The sequence below is a fragment of the Melanostigma gelatinosum genome (assembly GCF_949748355.1).
Source record: "Melanostigma gelatinosum genome assembly, chromosome: 12".
NCBI classification, from domain to species: domain Eukaryota; kingdom Metazoa; phylum Chordata; class Actinopteri; order Perciformes; family Zoarcidae; genus Melanostigma; species Melanostigma gelatinosum.
This window is the reverse complement of record NC_136645.1, coordinates 27,454,975-27,480,800: the sequence shown is the minus strand read 5'-3', so window position 1 is coordinate 27,480,800 and position 25,826 is coordinate 27,454,975. Positions and strand designations below refer to the sequence as shown.

At 42.1% G+C, this 25,826-nt stretch overlaps 1 protein-coding gene and 2 long non-coding RNA genes across 4 annotated transcripts in view; all 3 read right to left on the bottom strand.

Moving 5' to 3' along the window:
- Window positions 1-509: 509 nt before the first annotated feature.
- LOC306785636 lies at window positions 510-2,781 on the bottom strand. Its single transcript, XR_013772438.1, has 3 exons — window positions 2,630-2,781; window positions 2,492-2,539; window positions 510-562 (listed from the first exon to the last, which is right to left on the bottom strand). It is a non-coding gene; the product is annotated as an uncharacterized lncRNA (long non-coding RNA).
- Window positions 2,782-7,390: 4,609 nt separating this feature from the next.
- On the bottom strand, window positions 7,391-9,544 carry LOC306785367. Of its 2 annotated transcripts, XR_013772404.1 has the most exons (4): window positions 9,125-9,544; window positions 7,821-7,934; window positions 7,579-7,741; window positions 7,391-7,474 (listed from the first exon to the last, which is right to left on the bottom strand). It is a non-coding gene; the product is annotated as an uncharacterized lncRNA (long non-coding RNA). The 2 variants fall into 2 exon arrangements; XR_013772405.1 differs by lacking the exon at window positions 9,125-9,544 and having other exon boundaries at window positions 7,821-8,115.
- Window positions 9,545-16,742: 7,198 nt separating this feature from the next.
- The window catches only part of prkg2l (protein kinase cGMP-dependent 2, like), a 34,801-nt gene continuing 25,717 nt past the window's right edge, over window positions 16,743-25,826 (bottom strand). Inside the window, exons 15-20 of the mRNA XM_079280277.1 lie at window positions 25,413-25,554; window positions 25,165-25,328; window positions 21,914-22,036; window positions 21,112-21,174; window positions 18,327-18,393; window positions 16,743-17,669 (exon numbers count right to left, since the gene is read on the bottom strand). Coding sequence (XP_079136403.1) covers window positions 17,574-17,669; window positions 18,327-18,393; window positions 21,112-21,174; window positions 21,914-22,036; window positions 25,165-25,328; window positions 25,413-25,554 — 655 coding nt within the window. The 3' untranslated portion in view covers window positions 16,743-17,573. The remainder of the gene's footprint in view (window positions 17,670-18,326; window positions 18,394-21,111; window positions 21,175-21,913; window positions 22,037-25,164; window positions 25,329-25,412; window positions 25,555-25,826) is intronic.

Genomic DNA, 25,826 nt, shown 5'->3' with positions numbered 1-25,826 from the left:
CAGACAGAGAGAGAGAGAGAGAGCGAGACAGAGCGAGACAGAGCGAGACAGAGCGAGAGAGAGACAGAGAGAGAGCGAGCGAGAGAGACAGAGCGAGCGAGAGAGACAGAGAGAGACAGAGAGAGACAGAGAGCGACAGAGACACAGAGAGCGAGGGAGAGAGACAGAGCGAGAGAGAAAGAAAGAGAGAGAGACAGAGAAAGCGACAGAGACAGAGAGCGAGAAAGAAAGAGAGCGAGAAAGAAAGAGAGAACGAGAATGAGAGAGAACACATGAACATTAACTTTCCTGCCAAAAAAACCAAAATAACAAAAAAGGATATTTGTTTACAGCTTCTGTGACTGTCTTTTTTCAGCTGTTCCCCGATTCCGAACGAAGTCTCTGACATTTTGCACAGTTCTTTGTTCCAAGACTGGTCCTTCCACCAACTTGCAGTGACTGCATTCGTTCTTGGAGGCCAGGTGACCTTTATGAATGTGATTTTTGAAGTGCTGCATTACTGCTGCAACCTCAGCCTTGGACCACGCTTTCTTTGTCCCTCTTCTGGACCCAGCATCTTTTCCTGGAAGATATACAAAGTAGACAAGACGATCACACAAACAGAAAACAAAATGTATTGGCAAAATGAAGCAATCAAGTACGGACACTTAGGAATATGTTAAGCAGTAAAACTTACAACAAATTACTGTGATAACATCTTTAACATTTTAAAGTGGGTGAACCTTTTTATATTTCAATAGATAACTCATTACAGTGCATGAGGGAAACCATTTCTGTTGTTTTGGTTCTGTACTCTAACACACTAGATTGGAAATTAAAGAAAAAAACCAATGTTGAGTTAAAAGTCTCAGTGAAGCGTATTTACCTTCTATACTGTGACGCAATCTCCAATGAAACAGAATATTTGAGCTGTGTACAGTAACAAGTGGGATCAAATTCTTCACATTTGATTGGACAGCTAAAGAGTGGGCAGGCTTAGAGTTTAGCATGATATGGAGCTACAGAGGACTGTTGGCTTTACACACCTCACCAGTTGGTAGAGAGATGGAAGGGAAACCTTGCAGATTTTGAAACAGCACAGTATCACTGCACCGTAGCCAGTACATGCAGATGACCGGTACCTAGAGCTCTCTGCTGAGCCACTGACAACGCAGACCGGCGGAAGTACATTTTCTTCCCACCGATATTCAAATGCACATCTCTTGTTGTCTGTCTCCACATTGTTACCAAGATCAACAAAAAGGTGATATCACTGGTGTGGCTACTTCGTGGCTCAAAGTTTTGTTTGATCGGATACATTTTGAAGACTTCAAACATTTGAAACTGTTTTGCTGAGAAAAGAAAGGGACTTTATGGGGATTTTGATGAAAGTTACCTGGATATTGATATTGTTTTACATATATTTGGCATAGAACAAGAAATAAATGAACAATCAACACTGGAACTTTAATTAAGATCCAATTCACAGTTAAAAAAATTATTGAATTAACATCCACATTGGATTAACAGTGGGAATTGGGCCTGAAAGTTCAATATTGACCTTGAAAATATTAGTCATAATCTTCAGACTATGGTCTGCTCTGGAAAAAGGCAAGCTGTGTTGATTTAGTGTCGGTGCTAGCACAGAGGGGAAAAGCAATGCCACTTCATCCAGCAAAATAAGTGCCAGCATTTCTGGTACTAATAGCTATTTACTACAACGTTTTGTACCTAACGGTTTGTGTCTGTCCTGAGACTGCAGATCGAAAGCAGCGGAATTTGGTAAAATGCATCGGTCTCCTTGGATGAGATTAATGTGTTTTGTACATGAATGATAATGGTTTGTTGCCGTGATAACTTCCTTCTCAAAATCCTTCCATAAAGTATTATTAGCCATTGTGAATGTTATGGCTTCTGATAAACCTTAAAACTATTACTAAAACCCGCTTAAAGCTATTTCCAAGAGTCGAGACAAAACAATAAAAAGTGAGTCAGTCGGTTACTGTATAAATATGTATGGACTACAACATATTTTAAATAGGATTAGTCAAGCCTGCAATTTTCTTACCAGACCAGGAGTCTCTGGTCACAGTGAAAATCAGGGTGAAACATTTAAATGGGTCCAATGAGTGTAGTAGACTCATTCGTATGTGTGCCTGAAACGGGTAGAATGAAATTCACTACGGTCATGTTATGTTTTAGTTTATAAATAATGATACATTTTTTAACAGATCTGGTATTAGTTATATTTACCACAATCTTCAATCCCATCTTCAATGAATTAAGGGATATAGATAGATAGAGATATATATATTCATACCACTTTTTAAAATATTTATTTTGCATTTTTCTTGAAAGTGAACTTTAGCGTGAACTACTTGGGCGCTCCTCACTCTTTTTAAATCGTATGTCTTCTCATTTTGCCTTTTCTTTCTTCTATACCTTGCATCAATGCCTTTTTGTGTCTAATGTAACTACTTTAAAAGGTGCTCTACCATCAAACTTGGCTTACCTTCAGAGAGAGGGGCGGTCTCAGTTACTGTGGACGACACTGTTCCTGCTAAACACACAATTTCACAATACTTTAGTTTCAAATTGAATTTAAAGAACATTTGGTGAACAGCGACAAGTATAAAGTGAGGGAACCTACCTGAATCTTCAAAGTCATGGACCTGCTCTGTGATTGTAGAGTCAGATGTAGCATCTACAGGCTCGCTAGTTCCAAACTCTGATGCTCTGCCTGCTGTGCCACAGTTATCGGATTCGCTCCCACTGTCCTCGTCTTCAGTGCCGCTGAATGCAATTTCATCTGGAAAATAGTATTAGTAGTTCTCGCATGAAAAGCTGCACATAAAAACAAATCAAAGTTGGAAATATTTTTGCTTATTATATGGCAGCATATATAAAATTTAAAACAGTATCAGGTGTGTTGTAAGTGTTAATTTCTTTACAAACTTCCACTTCAAGCTCATCCAGTGATTTTCCCTGCATGCTGGAAAGATTCCCTTTCTCCATCGATAAAAGCAGTTTGGAAATCTTGGCCAGTTGTGTTGTGGGAACTGATAATCTGTAGAAATCCCGGTGAACACGGATGTCGTGACCCATGAAATCTGCAACCTGATCAAGTTCATTGTTTTTCAAATTAAGGACTTGTGAGAGTGTGGCGACGTGTTTCCTGAGCTGTGTCGACCTGAGGTACTCGGGGTGCTTTGCTCCACACTCGCTTGCATAAACACGCAAACAGTCCTGTCCCCTGTAGTGGCTCATCGAGTTGGGTATCGCAAACAGGAAGACATTTGTGGCACAAACACCACAATCTGTTCTTTTACTGGTAAGGAGTGACAGAGCATCCATCATGCTTGGTGTGAGCAGAACTGCAACCTTTCTGCCCCTTTTTCCCATGATTTCGATTCGGCTGAAATAGTTGCACAGTCTCTGTTCAGTCTTCGACAACCCCATGGCAACATCTTCATGAAGCTTTGTATCGTCTCTTTCATGGAAACTTTTGAGGCGCATTTTTGAAACCTCCCCAGCACGTCTTCGATTGAACACAATGATTTGTGTAAGTGTACTCTTTGCAAGTTGAGCATAGTTCTGAGTACTGGTCTTCTCCTTCAAGTTGCAAAAGGCAGTTTCTGCAGACTTCTCGAGGTGCCGATGAAGGCTCTGAACATCTTCAGTGAAGGGTAATGTTGATGGCTTGTTATATTTTGCGTCACTCAGTGTGTTCAGGGCACTGTGAGACACCATCTCAGACCACTTGGTGGTGTACAGCTTCTTGAACATGTCAGTGGACTTGATCAGTTCTTCATCTTCTGCCATGAGGCCCCTACAATGAACAATGTCACAGATTTTCTGAAGTGCATGTCCCAATTTCAGCGCGAGGCTTGGTCTTGCGTATGAGTGTTTTTCTTCATCAAAACCTGAAACTTTCTTTACAGCTTGCACAACCCTCTGGAAGTTAGCAGGTTTAACAGCCTCCTCTAGGTTATGTACAGAGAAGTCTTCACGCAGACATAGCAACAAACGCCCCACTTCACGGAGCTTTTGTCGTATGTACTCATACTTGGTAGGATCTTGTCCATGTTTGTTATAGAGTGACTGAGCTAAATTAATAATGGTGAGGTCATTTCGCACAACTGAGGCAACCGCATCCTGTTTCATGACACTAAGGATCCTCCACACTCCACTTGAGATCTGCTGACAGAGTGCAGATTCTTGAGCTTCAGCCAAAGCCAGTACTTTGGTTCTCCCAGGTTCTTCATCTTTGTTTTCTGGCTTAAAGGGACATCTGCGGGCATGTCTCCAAAGTTCCTTACGAATGTACATGCCTTGACAGTACATACAGTGAATAAACTTTCCAGCCAGTGCTTTAGCCTTTGGTTTTCTTTTCACTTTCAGTGGTCCTGTTCCATCTTGTAAAACTTTAGTGTTGTGTCTAAAATTTCCCTTTTCTACTAATATCTTGCGATCTTTTGAGTGCTCAGGGAGGGAAAATGCTTTTACAATTTCAGCATGTGTCTTGTGTGTTTTCAAATGGCGGGAAATTTTGCTTTGTGTTATTAAAACATAACAAATCTTGTCAGTGCCAATGAAGCAAAATAAAACACCTTTAAGTAATCTGAATGATATCCCACACTCTTAACTACTTCAACTTCATCATAACACATGTTTACACATCCTACAATTTTGAGAACTAGTTGATATATTAGCCTATGTTGTGAACCAAGGATTATTTGTCATCAGTGTTTCATTGTTGAATGGTTTGTACATTAGAACAGCAAATATACCGACCCAATACCCTAAGACAAACTCTGTACCAATTCAATAAATATCTCACCTCTGCATTCATAGCCAATCCACTTGTAGGAGGATACAGGTCCCACACAATGAACACACTTGTCCAAGGAGGATATTGTTGCGCACACCAGGCGATGATTTTGACACTGTTAAAATTAAGTATAATTTATTTCTGACAGTTTTACATTGACATCTACTAAGTTGACTACATTTTCCAATTGACCTTCTGAATCAGATTTTTCTTTTAGGAACTGTAATTGTTCCATATACACCATATGAGGCAACTGCACTTACACACACTAATGAAACATGATTTCATGTTTTTCATAAATAATGTAATTAAACTTAAGTTTACCTTTTCAACCCTGTTGAGGGGATCAAGTTGTGGACATGTTTGAGTCAGGCCATCCTCAGAGGTCTCAATCTTGTCAGTCGCTTCACTCTCAGCAGTCTCAATCAGCTCACTCTCAGTTATCATCTGTAGCAGGCAAAAAAGGAGGACAATGAACAGAGAGAAACTGTAATGTACCATTACAGACACTATTTGGGGTTTTAATGAGAAACAATCCTACTGTTGCTAAAACTATGTTTTGGACACCAAACATTTCCAGAGGCATTTCCTTATCAAGACCCTGAAAAAAAGGTCTTATCATATCTATATTTATTGAAGACTGGGTGCTTCTTGTGTAACATTATGTGGAAGTTATGACTGTTTTTGCCTTCATAGTTCTTATATTAGCTGTGATTGATTAGTTAAACAGACATACATATCACATGCAGGTTGTGCAAATATTCTTAAAAAACAAAGTGCTTGACACACACACAAACAATACTGACTTACACTTGGACAAGCATTTAATGAGATGGCTGTCCCAATAAAACATACGACAGTCAGGCAGCTGCATACACACACAACCAACATATTGGTATATTTAGACAATATCTCATGTCCTCATATACCACCCGTCTCTATAAACCATAAGAGGAGACTACACACACACACACACACATACCCACCCACTAATGGAACATGATTTCATGTTTTTCATAAATAATGTAATTAAACTTAAGTTTACCTTTTCAACCCTGTTGAGGGGATCAAGTTGTGGACATGTTTGAGTCAGGCCATCCTCAGAGGTCTCAATCTTGTCAGTCGCTTCACTCTCAGCAGTCTCAATCAGCTCACTCTCAGTTATCATCTGTAGCAGGCAAAAAAGGAGGACAATGAACAGAGAGAAACTGTAATGTACCATTACAGACACTATTTGGTGTTCAAAACATAGTTTTAGCAACAGTAGGATTGTTTCTCTCATTAAAACCCCAAACATTGTCAGAGGCATTCCCTTATCAAGACCCTGCAAAAAAGGTATATCTATATTTGTTGAAGACTGGGTGCTTCTTGTGTAACATTATGTGGAAGTTATGACTGTTTTTGCCTTCATAGTTCTTATATTAGCTGTGATTGATTAGTTAAACATACATACATATCACATGCAGGTTGTGCAAATATTCTTAAAAAACAAAGTGCTTGACACACACACAAACAATACTGACTTACACTTGGACAAGCATTTAATGAGATGGCTGTCCCAATAAAACATACGACAGTCAGGCAGCTGCACACACACACAACCATCATATTGGTATATTTAGACAATATCTCATGTCCTCATATACCACCCGTCTCTATAAACCAGAAGAGGAGACTACACACACACACACACCCACCCAACATATTGGTATATTTAGACAATATCTCATGTCCTCATATACCACCCGTCTCTATAAACCATAAGAGGAGACTACACACACACACACACACACTAATGAAACATGATTTCATGTTTTTTCATAAATAATGTAATTAAACTTAAGTTTACCTTTTCAACCCTGTTGAGGGGATCAAGTTGTGGACATGTTTGAGTCAGGCCATCCTCAGAGGTCTCAATCTTGTCAGTCGCTTCACTCTCAGCAGTCTCAATCAGCTCACTCTCAGTTATCATCTGTAGCAGGCAAAAAAGGAGGACAATGAACAGAGAGAAACTGTAATGTACCATTACAGACACTATTTGGAGTTTTAATGAGAGAAACAATCCTACTGTTGCTAAAACTATGTTTTGGCCACCAAACATTTCCAGAGGCATTCCCTTATCAAGACCCTGAAAAAAAGGTCTTATCATATCTATATTTATTGAAGACTGGGTGCTTCTTGTGTAACATTATGTGAAAGTTATGACTGTTTTTGCCTTCATAGTTCTTATATGGGAAAAGTATAGATAAACTAAAGCAAGACAAGCTAACAAATGCTACAGAGAAGTGGATACAAACTGCAGGTTAGTGTTGTGGAAGATGTCGGTCTGAGGAATGTTCTCAAGGTGCGTTCGCGTCACGTTTGGTGTGAACGCAGCTTTAGGATCGCAACGAATGACGTCACGTATGAGCCTCAAGACGCACAGTCACAAGAAGAATGCACGAGTTGTGTTAAAGTAAAATTTGGACTACCTTGCATCTCCACGGCCAGTCTGAGTCACCATAATTATAGGTGATCTCCTCTCCTTGACTGATGTCTCGTGCTGCAAACAAACACAGATGGGGCTTCCCTTTGTTGGTTACGTACTTCATCTTGCCATTAGGGTTTCGATTATCGTCGTTTACAAGCCTTCCAAGCGACCCATCCTCTTTTGCTGCATCAACACTACAAAAATACAAGTGAATATTAGTTTCACAACAGTAAATATATAAAATAAAGGCAATGTGTCATTTAATTTTGATTGGACTAAGCATTGACATAATACGCACCACCATAGTTTGCCATTAAAATGGAACTCAAACATGAAAACCTTAAGGCTGTTGTGGTAGATTCTCTGTCTCCGCTCACATTCTTGCTTGCTTATCAGTTCACCTCTATATTCTAAGAGAAATTCTCCCTTTTCAAATGGAGTACAGGTGAAGATGCCGCGACCTATTTCATACACAGAAAAATATCCGTCAAGTTTATTCATACTTAAATCATGATTACAAAATCAGAACATTCAACTTACCTTTGAAGGCATTGATGTATTTGACATCAAGTCCCACTTTGTCCGCTCCAGTGTCAGTGTAGAATTTTGCATCATCCTTTGGATTTATACGTCTTCGCCGTTGCATATTTTTTGCTGAAATTACCAAAGAAGATGGTTGTCAGGATTATCATCTTTATTTGTAGAACATGCATGTTCAGAAAACATTGTATAGCCATTTAAACCAGTAATATACTGGGATAAAGGTGAGGAAGGCCAGCAGCGTGCTGGGGTGTCCACTGGATACTGTGGAGGTGGTGGGAGACAGGAGGATGATGGCGAAGCTCTCATCCCTGATGAGCCACGCCTCCCACCCCATGCAGGACACTCTCGCAGCTCTGCACAGCTCCTTCAGTCTCCCCGCTGCTGTCAGGCTGCACAACAAACTGCTCTCGGTGGACCACTAACACACTGAACACGAACACTGAACACGAACACTTTAATTCATTCACCTGGTGCAATATCTTATCTAATCCGTGCAATATCCAATATGTTTAAGTATTTACCTGATCCGTCTGTATATTCTGTATATACTGGTATATTTAATACTCTTCTTTACTGTCTTATTTTATTACTGTTTTACTGTTTAGTTTATTATATTAATTGATTTGTATCTTTTATTTTATTTACTTGTGAGCAATGCTGCTGTAATCCTGTAATTTCCCCACTGAGGGACGAATAAAGGATTATCTTATCTTAAAAAATATGAAGAAAATGCATAACTGCTCCATTCATATTTGTAATTGACACTGCTTCACTTTTTAAGAATATCATTAGACCATCTAAGATTAACTGTCCTCTCTGCAGGCACAGAGTAAACGCACTATCGCACTATTATCATATTGGATAACCCGGACCACCCTCTCCACCAGCTCCTGCAGGGACAGCGGAGCACTTTCTCCAACAGACTCATGCAGCTCCGCTGTCACAAGGACAGATTCAGAAAAACATTCCTGCCCTCTGCCATTAGACTTTATAATAAAACACTCGCTCGCTAGCTCGCTAACACGCTAGTTTGCGCTCGTTCGCTAGCTCGTGAGTTGTCATTGTTAAGGCCAGTGTTGAGCCACATCGTGTGTCAGCTAATGTTAGCTTGTTCGCTACATCGTCTGTCAGCTAATGTTAGCTTGTTCGCTAATGCTAGCTAGCACACCACATGACTCAACTGCCCTTAAAAATCACAAAGCATGCCATCATATCTCACCTCACACTGTCTCATCTCCTCCAGTCTTAACCGAATCACCTGTTGCGAGCTCCGTTTTATACATACAAATAAAAATGCTTACCTGGTGGTGGTGTCTAATCCTCCATGAGTCCATGCGTCTCTTCCATGCCTGTCTGTGATTAAAGGGCTCCTTGGACTTGATGTCCGTAACGTTACATCGCTCCGACGTCCCTCCCTCGCGGGAAAACCAGGACGTGACGTCCCTACGTCACTCCGACGTACCTCGACGTAAAACCAGCCCGCGAAATTTAACTTGTGTATCAAAATGTGTATGAAACTGCACCAGCATGGTCAAGCCGATAGCAGGCGCTGTTCTATACACAGGGATACACAGAAATCAGGTCAACTGGTAAAGGTGGACTTAAGAGAATGTATGTTATTTAGACACTTATAAGGCGTTTACACTCTTTGTTTTATGAGGATCAGAAATCAGGGCTGCTGGTAAAAAAGGACTTTCCACGAAAAAGAGATTGTATGTTATTTAGACACTTATAACGGAGTTTACACTCTTTGTTTTATGAGGACCTCAGCATGGTCCGCATATACCAACTAAGTTCTCATAATGCTGGTGTGTAATCAGGTGAACAGTCCAGCCATAACATATCCACACACACACACACACACACACACACACACACACACACACACACACACACACACACACACACACACACACACACACACACACACACACACACACACACACACACACACACACACACACACACACACGGGAAACAGTTCTCCACAGCGGTCCCAAGGAACTTTCCCGATCCTCACTTGGTCATAAACGTCCCCCTCCTGAATCAAATAAATCATCTCAGCAACAAGTCCATACACTACTTCATGGCGATTTAGTAATAGCTTGTTTTAACAACTATAGTTAAAATGCACAGCTAACAGTATGAAAGCAAAGCTAACGATTAGTATGCTAATGCTAACGGCTACTCACGATTCGCAACACAACTTGTTTTACACGATAACATTTAGTCACAGTATAGCAAACAATACACAAACTCATATTTACCTCTTGTAGATCGCAACAGTCCAAACCATAGGATAACTGGTCGTCAGCCATTATATTATGAACATTATTGCTCTCTCACAATAGTCACTGTCACTTGACGATCATTCACTTCTGCTTCTCTAACACACTGAACCTGGCAGCATACGACTAAGCCCCACCCCTCTACCTGAGAATGGGCTTGGATTGGCTGTTAGTTTCAGGACAAGCCAATTAAACAAAGACAAAATTAAACAAAGATTGTCATAATACTGCTACAACAAGTTAGGTTGTTAGGGAGAACACGTGCTAAATCATGTACATATCAAACAAACTATGCTCATTTGCATGAACCGCAACCTTTGAACTGTTAACTTTCGTGTCAGTGTGTTGCAGCTGACCATCCTGGCAAAACACTGAGCAGCTGCTCACACCTCTCAGCCTGGATAATTGGACTGTGCCATTCTGCAGCAGCAAGAGGGGTGTTGTCGGCAACCTTTGCATCTGCGCCACAGCAGAGGAGTGTCTTCACACTCCTGCGTTTTACTATGGACTGGGCAGCCTTGTATATATTCTGCAGTTAGGAGATGGAGAATTGAGTGTCCCTTGATCAGAAGAGCACTCACTATGTTGTTTAACCTGAGTCCTGTTTAAATATGTTAAGTTTATACAGTTCTTCTAATTTGTCACTTTTGCTTGATTTTGTCACCCATCCTTATTATTGTACATATTTTGGGTGAATAAAATCCCTATTTTTCCCACTTTACCTGCTCTCCCAGCTTTATGTGTACCCTGGTCCCTCACACAGGCAATACTGCGTATCAAATCAATAAAAGACTTGATTTGCTTCAGAATCAATAGAGAACAAATAACTGTGTTGTAGTGCAGGGAGCAGCAGAGACGGGGAGGACACAAATGAAGACTCGGATAAGCAGATAGAAATAAAATACTATGACTAAGCAAAAACCTAACAGAGTCTAAAAAGTGGGCAGGAACAGCAGGTAGGTTACAGGTGAACACAACTCCATGTGACAACAAAGACAAACTGAGAAAAGACAATGGGAGCACAATGACAATAAATACACAAGGAGAGGGCGATAACAAGGGACAGGTGAAACTGTAGGGCAGACAATCACACAGGTGGGAAATCAAACAAAGGCAGGAAGTAGTACAAGACAGGACACAAGAGGAGAGGACTTTCAAACTAAAACAGGAATAAAACTATAACAAAAACCAGAGGACCGTGACAAACTGTGACCAAAAATGAAAGCTGATATTTGTCAAGGTTTCACTTCCAGGGCCCCACAGTTGTGCCTGGACACCGTTATAATTCACTGACACCTGAATGAAACATAGCCAATATTGGTTACACCTGTGCCTTTTCTGACAATTCATACATACTATTAATAGTAGAAGTCTTTTTTCATGACTCAGTTATGATAGCTTTATGAATACCAAGTGTTACATGAATGCTGATCATGTTAAATTGCTGCTGACAGAAATGATCATCAGTCTTGACTGGCCTCAAGTGGTCACAGCGAGTAAGCACAACCAAAAAAACACTGATGACAGACATTGATCTACTTGAGGAAATTGCTGCGGGAGGTTAGAGGTGTCCTACTGTAACTTACTTCATTATTGCCTTTTTTGTTTGATTTTATTCTTGTTTATATATAATATTTGAATATGTGTTAATACATGTGTTGTGTGTGTGCAGCATGGAGGGGGCTACAACTGCATTTCATTGTGCTATCTCCTGTATTGCACAATGACAATAAAGCTGAACACTTGAACCTTTAAAACAATGAGCTAATTGTTTTCTAAAATCCACCTCCACAGAAATTGAAAAGCAAATGTGAGTGAGTTGCATTCAAATGTGTTTACCCACTGGGTTATTACACCCACCACAGCACATAACATGGTGAGCAGGCACAGCGAGCTAACAGAAAAGGGCTTTATCTGGGACACATGTAAGGTGGGGTGGATCTTCATGGTGTCGGGTAACTTCCATTTGACAATAGATGTGTTGATGCTCAGAATCTCGTAAGGCCCAATAAAGCGAGGGGACAGTTTGTTGTACGCAGATTTCAAAGGAACATCTTTCGAGGACAGCTGATCTGTTTGGTAATTCGGAGAAGGGGTCCGGTTGCGATCGGTGAAAGTCCAGTTGCATTTAGCGGACCGAGGCAGAGCTGAGCGGGCATCCTTCCAGATTTTCAGGCAGCAACGGAGGTGAGACTGTACAGAGAGGACTGCGATTTGTCTTTCCTGAGACAGAAAAAGAGGAGGTAAATAACCCAATGAGCACTGGAATGGAGTTATGGTGAGGGAGTTATGGGCGTATATCAGATAAGTGCTCCAGGAGGATGGGTTTTGGGCTGCAACACAGCAAAGAGCTGCCCCCAGATCCTGGTTCGCCCGCTCTGTCTGACAATTCGGTCTGTGGATGATAGCCAGAAGACAAACTCACCGAAGTTCCAAGGACACAACAAAAAGCCTTCCAGACTTGGGAGATGAAATGAGGTCTGGGATCCGACATGGTGTAGAGGGGTGTCATGAAGTCGGAACACATGTTGCACAAGGAGGTTCGCCGTCTCTGATGAAGATGGGAGTTTAGACAGAGCCACAAAATGTGCTGCTTTGGAAAATGTGTCCACTCAGGGAAAGGATGACTGAGTTACCTTTAGATGGAGGCAGACCAGTAACAAACTCCAGGGCGATGTGGGACCACGGTCGGCCAGGAACCGGTAGATAGTAGTTGGTGGGTGGCTTTCCCTCAAGCGCACACAGAGAAGGAGGACACATAGACTTGGCGAGCCATGTTAATTGTAGGTCACCAGAAAGGTGCAACTGAATCTAGGATGACAGGCAAACCGTAAGACATGGGCCCACTGAAGCACTTGAGAGAGGACTAAGGTGCGGACGAAGAGATGGTTAGGTGGACCAGAACCAGGATCAGGTTGAGTTTCTTTGTGCATTTCTACAGCAAGGCCGAGATCCTCCTTGTGGCACTGGCACCGCAGTGGCTAGTCAGTGGCAAGCGTCAGTCAGGTGTCACGACAGCGGCAAGCGAGCGGCACTCGTTCGGCACCTGTCAAGAAGCTGCAGTTGTTATGATTGGTCACCTGCCGTAAGTCAGTTTTATCATCATAGTATTGATTTTAGTTGAGTCACCTGAGCCACCCGTTCTCTGTTTACATCTTTAGAGTAACCACGTTGTACTTTTTTGTTTCCCATTCATTTTATTCAAGTATGATTTTGTTGGTTTTGAAACAAAAGGGAACATAATACACTCGTTCCAAATTATTACTTTATAGTAATTTACAACAATCGGCTAAAAATAATAATCCAAAAAAAGCATCCGTTTTATTGTCATTTAAAAGTATATATATATAAACGTTTTAATTAAAACCCATAAAAGTCCAATTCAAAAATACATGTCTGAAAATATCTTCACTCTTCCTCTGCTTATATGTAGGTGTCACAGTAGGTGCCACAAGCTGCCAGTGCCAATAGTAGTCACCATTAGTCAGAGGAGTGTCACCACTAGTCAGAGTAGTGCCACCACTAGTCAGAGGAGTGCCACCACTAGTCACCACTAGTCAGAGTAGTGCCACCACTAGTCAGAGGAGTGCCACCAGTAGTCAGAGTAGTGCCACCAGTAGTCAGAGGAGTGCCACCAGTAGTCAGAGGAGTGCCACCACTCGTCACCACTAATCAGAGGAGTGCCACCAGTAGTCAGAGGAGTGCCACCACGAATCAGGAGTGCCACTAGTAGTCAGAGGAGTGCCACTACTAATCAGAGGAGTGCCACCAGTAGTCAGAGGAGTGCCACTACTAATCAGAGGAGTGCCACCAGTAGTCAGAGAAGTGCCACTACTAATCAGAGGAGTGCCACCAGTAGTCAGAGGAGTGCCACCAGTAGTCAGAGGAGTGTGCCCCCCTGGTCCGTGTATGTTTTGACAGTATGTTTTGTGGTTTATTAGTTTTTTGTTTGAAGAGCGATGCAAAGCAAGACAGGTAGTCCAGAAGTAAGAAAATGTCAAAATAAAAGTAAAGGTAATGGAATCACCGTATGCAAGAAAATTGTTGATCTATGATGCAAGCACATACCAGGGTAACATTAGAAGAAAAATAAATAAATAAAAATAAACGTGGGCCGATGGGAGTATGTTAGCAACAATAGTTGACTACATGCAATTTAATATGAATGTATCCATGTGCACAGCAAGAATCAAGTTTGCGATAAATCTGTGGATTGTTTGATGCAATACAGTTTGTAATATAGTTCAATCAAAATCCTATTGTAACAACAATGGGTGTTCTCAGGAAATGTGGCTCCGCCCGCTCAGCTCAGCAGCTTCTTGACGGGTGCCGAACGAGTGCCGCTTGCTTGCCACTGTTGTGGCACCTGACTGACGCCTGACTGACACTTGCCACTCACTAGCCACTGACTAGTAACTGACTAGTCACTGATGTGCCACAGTCCTGACACCTGACTGACGCTTGCCACTGACTAGTAACTGACTAGTCACTGACGTGCCACAGTCCTGACACCTGACTGATGCTTGCCACAGACTAGCCACACGCTTGCCACTGTCAGTAGTCGCACTCGCTGTCTCTCCATTTCTTACCAGTGTAGCGCCTGAAACATTTAATTTCATATTTCTTGGTGATTTAATATCAGTGTGTCTTTGTCAAATAATTTGCTTTAAATATGTGTTTAGGTTCATTCATATTTGTATTACTTCAATCGTTAAAACATTACCGAACTGTATACTTACTAACTGTGAAGGGAAGACATTTGTTGTACTGACCCTTTAGAAGAAAGCAGTTTTTTAGGCAACGTGATGCAGGCGGAATGCAAAATGTGCTTAACCATGGGATTTGTTAATAAAAGTTGCAAAACGAAGATGGACATGTTTTTGGACAGTTCATTTTAAGAGTGCCACACCAGCGACTCAATCTTCCATGCCACTGTGGTCACTACACAGGACGGGGGAAGGATGGTGTCTGTGCCAGACGGAGCCTCATAAAGGACTCATCGGGGAATAGGGAACACACAAGTGACTATGACACTTGGCCAATGGGTACTAAGAGTAGCATTTAACATCTCTTCTAGTGCATCCTGAGTGGACGACGTATGACGTCATCATGACATCCCGTGTGACAGTTTACATCAGTGAAACATTACGAGCTCTGGACAAGAGATTGAAAGATGGCGTTAACAGCTAATAATTTCTTAGAACTTGAGTTAATAATTAAGTAATGGATGATTACTAAAAATGCCTTCAACTCCATATGCCTAATGTGTTGCATATATGTTTTACATTAATAGTCATTTATCAAATAAAACGTTTAGCATAATAAATCACATAACTGTACAGATCACAAGCAGAGAGTGATTATGTTTGAATGTTGAGTAAAGTCAATGAACACACATTATTAAAAGCTACTGCATAGTGAATGTCTGCCTGTCACTCCCACTGTGTCCCAAGGGAAGATGAAATCTTTCAAGTATTATACTCCAGATTTAACATACAGTACATCAATCATTGGCGAGGTCAGCACTTGCAGTCGATCAAGCCTTTGTGTTGATGCTAGTCACTACTGTTGCCAGGAGGATGGAGTTACATCTGCAGGATGGCCACACATTTAAAGACAAGGAGTGTAAAGACATGTGATACATACAGCAGGAAAGATCAGGATTGTCTTTTTGAGTGCTCAAACAAAAACACACCACACGCACTTGATCAGTCAAGAAGAGTACTACACTACCAGAGAAAGCAGTTGTGTACTGTCTTATTTTTAACTGACACTTATTCAACTGATCAGTCTGCTCTCACCAAATGTCTTATGAATGATGCATCAATTCATTTTGTGTGCAGTAACTTTGCCTTTCTTGCTTTTTTTGTCATTTGTACAGAATGTAAACAGGGCTGACTGCAGTGTAAATGTGTCAGCGTAACTGTGATACGCTCTCAACAAGTGGTTAAATGTGAGCAAACAAAAACAGGACGAGTAACCAGGACACTGGGGTTTGAGACCAGAGTCCCAAAGTGTTGGTGTTTTTTTTTAAATTGTGACAGATTTGACGTAGTTTTACTGAGTTGACGTAGTTCACAATGATTTTCCTAAACCTATTTAAATGGTTCTGTTGCCTAAACTTAACTGGAGCGTCATAGTTTGAAGTGTACAGTCCACTCACCAAGATGACGTATCTGACAAGTTGGGAGTGAGAATGTGTTAAATGGTCGCACTTTGTGTAACAGCCCTTATAATTAAACTATGCTTGATCGATCTAGATCTATTCAAATTGCCCTGTTGTTACTCCACATGGTATCGCTTTCTTCCACTATACAGTCATTAAAGTACAAGTAAGAACTTGTAAATATTTTGATTCACACAATGGAATTTTACTGTAAATGTGTGCTACCAGTTACCAGTGCTATATTTGTGTACTCATACGACATCCTTTTAAAAAAAACCTTTTCATATAGTATGACTTTAACAGTCCTATTATGCTGCAGTGATCTGAACTCCCATCACACCCCAAATTAATCTGGAATTCTTTATTTTATTGGCACTGAAATCCGTCAACGAAATGACACAGTAAATACACAAAGTGTTACTTAAGTTAATTCAAGCAGGAAGATCATTTTAATTGTGATATGTCATCCCTCTGGGGCGCCACATTCTCTAATCCAAATATTTCAGAGGAATTTGATCAGTGATTTATTGGCTTTCCTGTCATCCAATCTTCATTTAAACCAGTAAGAATGCCCTATATGTGGCAAGCGGAAGATTCCCAACTTGATGTAATTTATATCTATTTATACCTTCACCTTACAGCGATACAGTATTGTGTGGTCACATTTAGGACTATTCTTAACAAACATAGGACAACCAATACTTGGAAACATACAAAAAAAGTGGTGAAAGCTTGATGAACAAACCAGCATGGCCCATTATTAGTATTTGGGGAAGAAAAAAGTCATTGCGAGGGCGCTGGAGTTCGAGGTTGGTAACCAAAAGGTAGACCAGAAGATTTCTCAGTGATACAACTCACAGCAAAACAGTGCAGGAATATATTAGAAATATGAAACAATATTACAAAAATAAGGTATCACGATATGCACAGCAGAGCAAAACGGAAAAATATGATTGGGTTCAATTTGCTTGACTTGTGCCACCAACTGCCGACCAAAAATAAGGGACATATTTGGTGCCACCATAGCCTTTTCATGGCATAAATCTGAAATGCATTCGTCTGTAAAATACTGTGAAAACTGGAGGAAGTACTTCCTCGCTCAGGAGATGAGAAGCCTGTTAAGTTCCTGCTAAACTACAGGTCTTATCTGTCACAAAGTCATTTCATGTTGCTCAGGGCTGAGGTGAGGGAATGGGCTTCAACTAAATTCTCTGGAAAACATTGTACTTGCTAACCCACTGTAGCCTCATGAGCCAGGTCCACTGCTGGCGCTTCGATTCTATAGAATCTGAATCTTCAGAAGTCTTTATCCCAGCCAGACAGCTCATCAGGAGGCTCCTCTGTGTCTGGAGGAAACATATCAAAGTGACTGTGATCCATTGGCCCCTTCAGCTGCAGAAACAAGGCAAATCATCATAAAATCATCACATTTCTTCAGCATGGGATCATGCACAACTTCTTTACTGGCAGTCAGAGCTGAGTTTCCTCTGTCAGTGAGTCCACGTCACGTTAATGTGGCAACCTCAATTTCAACCAAAGTTCATAATATTTAGAATTTGGCAAATAAATAAACCAAGTACCCAATTAATAATGATGATAAATGATGTTAAAATAAATAGTGTATGAAAATATATATCTGTTTTCTATACTGGAGTGGAGACGATTAAACTCCAGTGGCTATCTATCTACCACCCTAGTGTATTTTTTTCTCAAAGTATTTTTACTGCAGTAAAGGATCTGAATACTTCTACCAATACTTAAAAGATAGAATCTCTGATCTGATACAGCAACAGCTAGACCACCCCCAAGCTGATGCAAACAAAGACCTGGCTGACCTGAATGAGGGGATATTCACACCCTTCACCTCACATATACACACAGGTTTGTTCTGTTACATTTTGTCACAAACAGTGTCATAATCAGCATGCCCGTATAGAGATAATAATGAAGGTGATCACATTTTTCTATTGGAGTCTATTGAAGTGAAATGTTGTTTTTACAGATTTGCTGTGGGACTTGTTGCGAACACGTGCAAGATCCTAGTTTCACCTCTCTCCTCAATGGAGATAGCAGCTTGTGACGCCTCAAACCTTCCCAGTTGAAGCCCTGGAACCACCTATAAAACAAACGAAACAAAGAAAACCTCAAAGTTGAACTTTATTTGAAATTACAACTCCCATTTTGCCCTGTGTGCAGAGCCCTTATGTAGGCAATTGGCAAACTGCGGCGACAGTGACCGTGTTAACCATCATGCAGGCGTTGGCATTCATGGTGGCTGACCATTCAATGGTGCCTCTGGGGTTGCTGCACATGTGGCGCCTTCAGATATGGTTTGCCAGCCTCAGCTTGGTTGCCAAGGAACACAAACGGCGCTTGGTTACCTTTTGTAGAGAACAACACCAATTGAAGGGAACGTTGCTGGGACGAGTGACCTTGTACGTCAGAGTGTTCACAGATGCAAAATTGACAGGTTGGGGAGGGACTTGACACATTAACTTCCTCCAACTACAGGCAGTGTTCTTTGTCCTCCAGGACCTCAAATCCCTGATATGTGGGAAGCATGGTGGTGGTGGTGAGGACCTACAACCTACAACCACACAATGGTGGCCTATGTCAACACGCAGTGGAGTTCGGTCCACTGCCCTGTTGAGTATGGCACAGAGCCTGTAGTTTGTCAACAGGCGCAACACGTACTGCTCACAATGGTTCTCCCTGGCAACGCAGGACAACCCGTGGGGATGTGCCTACGTGCCCAAGAAAGCTGCTTTACGCCTTTCAACAATTTGCCCTGTCCATCTCATACTGTAGAGAGTGAGACAGCAGCAATCATTCTGATAGCTCCAGGTTGCCACTTGGTGCCGTGGTATGCAGAAATGACTCAGATGACGGCAGCCCAAACCTGGGGGTTCTGTCTCAGGAGGCAGGTGCGATAGGTGCGCTGCCCACTCTAGGCCATCCTAACCAGGCATGGCTACTGAGAGGGACAGGCTAAGAAGGGCTGGTTTGTCTGTACAGATTGTGTAGATTATCCAGGCGGCAAGAGTGGAATCCACTGTTGCCTCTTACAAGGCAAAGTGGTCAAATGGTCAAGTGGTCAAGGCAAAGTTGTAGCAATGCCTGGTGATGCGATTGGTACTCAAGGTCTTGGTGAAGAGTGTCTTTGAGCCTCTGGAGCATTCCTTTCTGAAGGCGTTGTCATTCAAGACAGCTCTGCTATTTGCATTGATCTCAGCTAAGAGAGTGTGTTAACTACCCGCCTTGTTGGTGCACCCCAGTTGCTTGCTGCTCCATGGTGACCGTAGCGGGGTTACCCTCAGCCCAAATCCCTCCTTTGTTCCCAAAAACTTAAGAAGTTCTTTCAGGTTGAGGGTTTTACAGCGGGATGCTTTTGTCTTCCACCCCATGTGAATGTCAAAGAGACATATGAACAGTGGCAGCGTGGTCTTCTCCCCCCCCCCCCCCCCCCCCCCCCCCTTTGGCATTTACACCTACATCAGGGGTATTCAATTAAAATCCAGTGAGGTCCAGTTAGAGAGAATTTCCTCCTGCAAAGGTCCGGAACATCACAATAATGTGTAAACTGCGCTGTGATTTGGTCCCTTATATATTGACGTAGCCAACAGTTGTATTAACGTCTGCATGTAGTCAACAACTGACAATATTTCAACAATATTTATTGTCAGATTTCAAATTGAAGTGGATTAATTATAAATAATACATTCTATAATAATAAATAAACGTTATTTTGTTTCAATTAAAACAAGGGCTGCATTTAGAAAATGGAAAGCTTTTGAACAATGTGACTCTTAAAATAAAGTACTTCATTTTAGAAAAATGAATTTAACTGAAATGTCCTGCAGCTTTAAATTTAGTTCATTCATGTGGGAAGTGATGTCAATCAAAAAAAAACATAATATTCATATTCTTCTCATCTTCTAAAAAGAGAAATGTGTGTGCAGGGACTTTATCTGTGGTTGTTAACACTTGTTTCAGCTCTATTCTCTCTGTTGACATCATTGTTGGACAGTGAATTCATGTGTTAGGATTCTGATCATATTGGACTCTTTGGTTTATTATCTGTGCCGTCATTTCAGATGTGAGTGAGTACGTTTGCTAAAAAGATCTGTGCTTTGTCTCGTAGTGGCGCTTCGTTTACCGCTTTTAATAATTTCCACGGCCTCTGAACATTTGAAGTGTCCATGGGAATTCTTGGTTAAAGGCTCTGGTTAAGCTGTCCACTCTTCTCTTTCTGGGGAACGCCATGTAAAATAACTTCTGACTCACGTCCTTTTCTGACTGTTGGGTCTCTCTCCCCGTCTCTCCAAAGTGTGTGAATATCGCACTCCAGTCGAGGGCGATTCTAATCGGAATACACATATCTGATTGCCGGAGTAGCATCATGTGAGATGATTTACAATGTATATAATTGGTTGGTGTGCTTCCTGAACCGCTGAACGAGTGCCATAAAGGCTAGAAAGGCTGCGTTGGTTAAAATAGAAGCACATCGTGAAAATATATCTATCGGTTGTAGGTCCGGACTCGGACTCTGCCTATTAGTGACACCTGTCCTACATTTTCCCCGTTCTCGTTGATCAGGGGTCGGCAACCTGCCGCTCTTCAGTCCCTCTGTTGCGGCTCCCTGAGTCTACATCCACACTAATATGATCTCAGTCCACGCGGCGTTTCAGCATCGTTTTCGAGATGATCTCCGTCTAGACTAAAACGCCAAAAAACGAATATCACGTGACTACGTACACTGGGCATGCGGGTGCGTGCCGATTTAAACAGGAAGTAGATTAGTAAAGGAATGATATAATTTGGGAAGTAAACTTACTTGTGTTTCTTGATTTCAATGATGCCATTCTTTTTGTTCCCCAGCCTCTCTACTGGGTTTAGCCTAGGAGTGAAAGACATTTTTTGTTGTTTAATTTCAGGATTAATAACATGTAAATGTTTAAAAAGAAACAGCCAGGAAATTTAACACACTTACATGTTTAACGATTTAATGATTAAATTGGTCTAACACCTGGCTTAATAAACCCAGCCGCAGCAGCATCCAAACACAATGAGATGCTAGCGCATTTGTGACAAATGTATATCGATAATACGACCCACATCGGTGTGTCTGCAACATAATCATTCAGTCACTGTCAAGATGATACTGCCTGGTCCGCTCCAAGGCTATTGAATGAAGGCTAGGACACTGTCTTGAACTATGGGGTATTACTCATGCGCAGTATAACTGGAGTTGAGATAGTAATGGTTCCAGCAGACAGTGCTAGAAATAAAGGGATTGAGTGCTTTTGACAGAACTTCTTGATTTTGCTTGAATGGATACATTGATATCAGAATCAGCTTTATTAGCCAAGAATGCTTGTGCATACAAGGAATTTGAATCATCTTTCACAATGTATTGTCCATAGGGCCCTTAGTGAAAAAAATCAATCCTCCTCATGCTCTATGATCATGCACCAGCAAGTAAGCCTTCCAACAAGTGCAGACCAGATTTCACTGTGCATGTGTTGGACCACAATGCCGGGACATCTCCTATTTTGAATATCTCTCTTCTGAATATGTGTTTAAATGACAGAGCAGTATTATCCTAATATCTGGTCATGCTTTTTGAGTCACCGTACTTGCAGAGTCTCCTGATGAGTTCGTCTGGACGCTTCCCTATTCTTTTAGGGAAGTCCACCTTCTCAATGCCATGGAGGACCATGGTGTAGATCTTTATGGGGTCTGAGCCAGCAAAGGGCGGGCTGGAAGAAAAACAGGTTTTCAGGTTAGTTGCATTGTAAACAGTCCGACGGCATTCAAAGGAGGAGTTTACCATTTTTGGGAAATACGTTTATTTGCATCTTTCTTAGAGTAAAGTCAGAGGACAAAAATAATGTCATATCACATTCATTTTTTGAAACTTTGAACAGAACCAGGCAAGTTGGTTTCAACTGCTTCTATGCTTTATGATAAGCTAGCAGGGCTTAGCAGTTAAGGTTGCCAGGTTGCCACCACCAAAAATCAATAACGAATCTGTGTGCCCTTAACAGATTCTACACCATATATTAGGGTCATTAAGTTTATATTTCCCGGGGTGTAATTCCCCAGGTCCTTACTGCAGAAGTACAGTGGTGTCTTTTCTGCCCATGAGGGAGATATAGGTTGCACTAATCTCATTTCCCATGAAATTCCTTTAGTGGATGAGGTACCTGCACGTCAGAGATATAGGTGCATTCCTCAGTCAGAGTATGAGGCAGCAAAGACTCGCATCCACCAGCTCCTTGAGGCACAGGTTATCAGAGAAAGTAGTAGCCATTTTGCCTCTCCCATTGTGCTGGTAAAGATGGATGGCAGCCTTCGTCTGTGTGTGGACTATTATTACTTGCTCTTAAACAACAAGACCCGTAAGGACGCATTCCCATTGCCCCGTATTGAATAGTCCCTTGACACTTAGTCAGGGGCCCGCTGGTTCTCGACTCTGGACCTGGCTACTCGGTACAACCAAGTACCAGTCCTAGAAAAGGACAAAATGAAGACTGCATTCTGCACCCCCTTTGGGCTGTTCGAGTGGAACCGGATGCCATTTGGGTTGTACAATCCCCCAGGTACCTTCCAGAGATTAATGGCGAGGATCTTTGGAGATCAGCACTGTCAGTCATTACTGTACTTTGATGATGTTGTTGTTTTCTCTTCCACTGTAGCGCAGCACGTGGAGTGTCTGGATGCCATACTGGGCTGATTGCAGCAGGAGGACCTCAAAGCAAAGTTGGAAAAGTGCTCCTTCTTCAGACCAGAGGTGAGATACTTGGGCCACATCATATCCAGGGATGGCGTGTCCACAGACCCTGGCAAGATAGAAGCGGTCTCAAAGTGGCAGCAGCCTAACCATGGGTCTGAGTTGCGTTCCTTCCTAGGATTTGCAAGCTACTACCGCCGTTTTGAGGGGTGTGCCAAGCTTGCTACACCACTGCATCGACTGGTTGCTGAACTGACTGGCTCAAAATCACGGAAATCATCAGCAAAAGAAAAAGTTTATGCGAGCCATGGCCTTAAGCCTACAGAGTGTAACATGAGCAACTACAGCTCTATAAAATTGGAGTTTCTGACCCTCAAATGGGCCATGACTGAAAAATTCAGATTACCACTTGAGACAGAAATGAGTGGTGTATACGGACAATAACCCTCTAAGTCATCTATCCACAGCCAAGCTGGGTGCCACGGAACAGCGTTGGGCTGCACAACTTGCCGCCTTTGATTTCACCATCAAGAATAGGCCTGGTTGCAGTAATCAGAATGCAGATGCCCTTTCCCAGCAGCACCCAGTCAGTGCATCGAATTATGCAGCCTCTGGCATCCAAGTTCCAGAATCGCTCCAGCAGGCTATTGGAACCAATCAGGCTACACAGGCCACCATCTCAGTTTTCCCTTGCCACACGTGTTTTACAGGAAGCAGACCCTATCATCAAGGAATTCCTTGGGTTTTGGACCAAAAGGAAGGGCCCTGATGCAGCTGAACGACGCCAGGCCTCCAAGGAAGCTCTTGTGCTGGTCAGACAGTGGGAGCAGAGTGGAACAAGATGGGGTGCTTTATCGCAGAATCTGCCACCCCAAGGGAGACTAGGTTCTCCAGCTGGTGCTACCCATGTTGCTCAAGAGCCAGGTCCTGTATCAGCTACATCATGAACATCGACATCAAGGCATAGAACGGACAACTGATTTGGTCCATCAGCGGTGCTATTGGCCTGGAATGCACCATGACTTTAAGCAATGGTGTCTGGAGTGTGAACGTTGTCAGCTGGCTAAAAACACTCAACCTGTGCCTACATGGGCCATTTGTTAGCTTCTCGCCCAAATCAAACACTTGCTGTTGACTTTACTATGCTAGAGCCGTCGAAGAATGGGATGGAGAATGTCCTGGTCATGACTGATGTCTTTTCAAAGTACACTCAGGCAGTTCCAACACACGACCAATGGGCCTCAACAGTGGCCACGGTGCTGGTCAATGAGTGGTTCTGCAAGTTCGGCGTGCCAAGTCATATTGTGGAACACCAAACCCGGCTACGACATGCTTTTGAGGGCGCAACCAAGCACCTCGAGGCTACAGCTGCTCAGCGTAAGAAGCACTATGATCAATGTGTGCGAGATGTCCCCCTGCAAGAAGGTTAGTTGGTCTACCTCCGGGATGTTGGAGTCAGAGGCCATCATAAGTTTCAAGACATCTGGAGCTTTTCCTTTGTTTTGCATGTTTTAGCTGATATTTGTTTTGATGATTTTCATTGATTCCTTTAATACATTTTCGATAATTTTTTATGAAACACGTCTGTCAAAAAATCGGGAATGAATCTGTGTGCCCTTAACAAATGACACACCATATATTAAGGTCGTTAAGTTTATATTTCCCGGGGTGTAATCCCCCAGGTGGCATTGTTGGTTCCCTTTCACCCCCCCCCCCCAAGGCCCTGCTACACCTGCAATTTCCTTTTCGAAATCCCAAATCAACCTGTAAATGTGAGCCTCACATCCCGACCCTCTATATGCCCACATTCAGCCATAAATGGTCGATGCAAAGCACCTCATGAATGTTGATGCATAGAAATGACCCTGCTGACGAAGGCTCTTTATGTTGAATCACAGCAACTACCAAGAGGACTAAGAAAAGTTGTTTTTTTTGACACAGAAATTAAAGGATGAAAGGATCCCTGAAAACTCGTTCCCTCCTATATCTTCCATTTACACAGTCCTAACAGTTCCAGAGTATCAATCGTGCCGCATTACACATCACGGGTGTCAGCGCGGTATTCATGTTATGTAGAGCAAATTTCTTTGCTTTAATATTTTCTTCTAAAAGACAAATATCTCAAGAGTAGGAGATTCTTCCTCACTGACTCACTTGCCAGTAAGAAGTTCAAATATGAGGATTCCCAAGGACCAGCAATCAGCTCCAAAGTCATGGCCTTTGTTCATAATGACTTCTGGGGCCACATACTCTGGAGTCCCACAGAACGTCCAGGTCTTCTTTCCAAGGCCAATCCTTTTAGCAAAGCCAAAGTCTGCCTGAGGACACAAAAAATAATACACACACAATGAATAACACTCTAAAGGACATAGACGTAGAAAAGTATTTTGACAGAGGCTTACCATTTTGACATAACCCTCAGCATCCAGTAGAAGGTTCTCAGGTTTCAGGTCTCTGTAGACGATTCCCATAGTGTGGAGGTAATCAAAGGCCTCTAAGACACACCCAGTACAGAACCTAGCTGTGGGCTCATCAAAATAACTCCTGATAGGTTGGGAAGAGATCCACAAATTAATAGAATTCTATGAATATACACAGAGCCGACCAATGGCCAGTTTTAAGAAAACTGCCGGGGACAGTGCAGTTCATGTTTGCCGACTTAATGCCTAATCCAAAAACGTAATGTACAGCAGAAGCACTAGCCAAATAGGCACATGCCTCTATGGCCAACAAAGTACTCTGCAGTATATCAACCACAGTTCTTCATCCACTCATCGACAGATCGTTATTTCAGCCAAAGTGATGGGGCACGACTC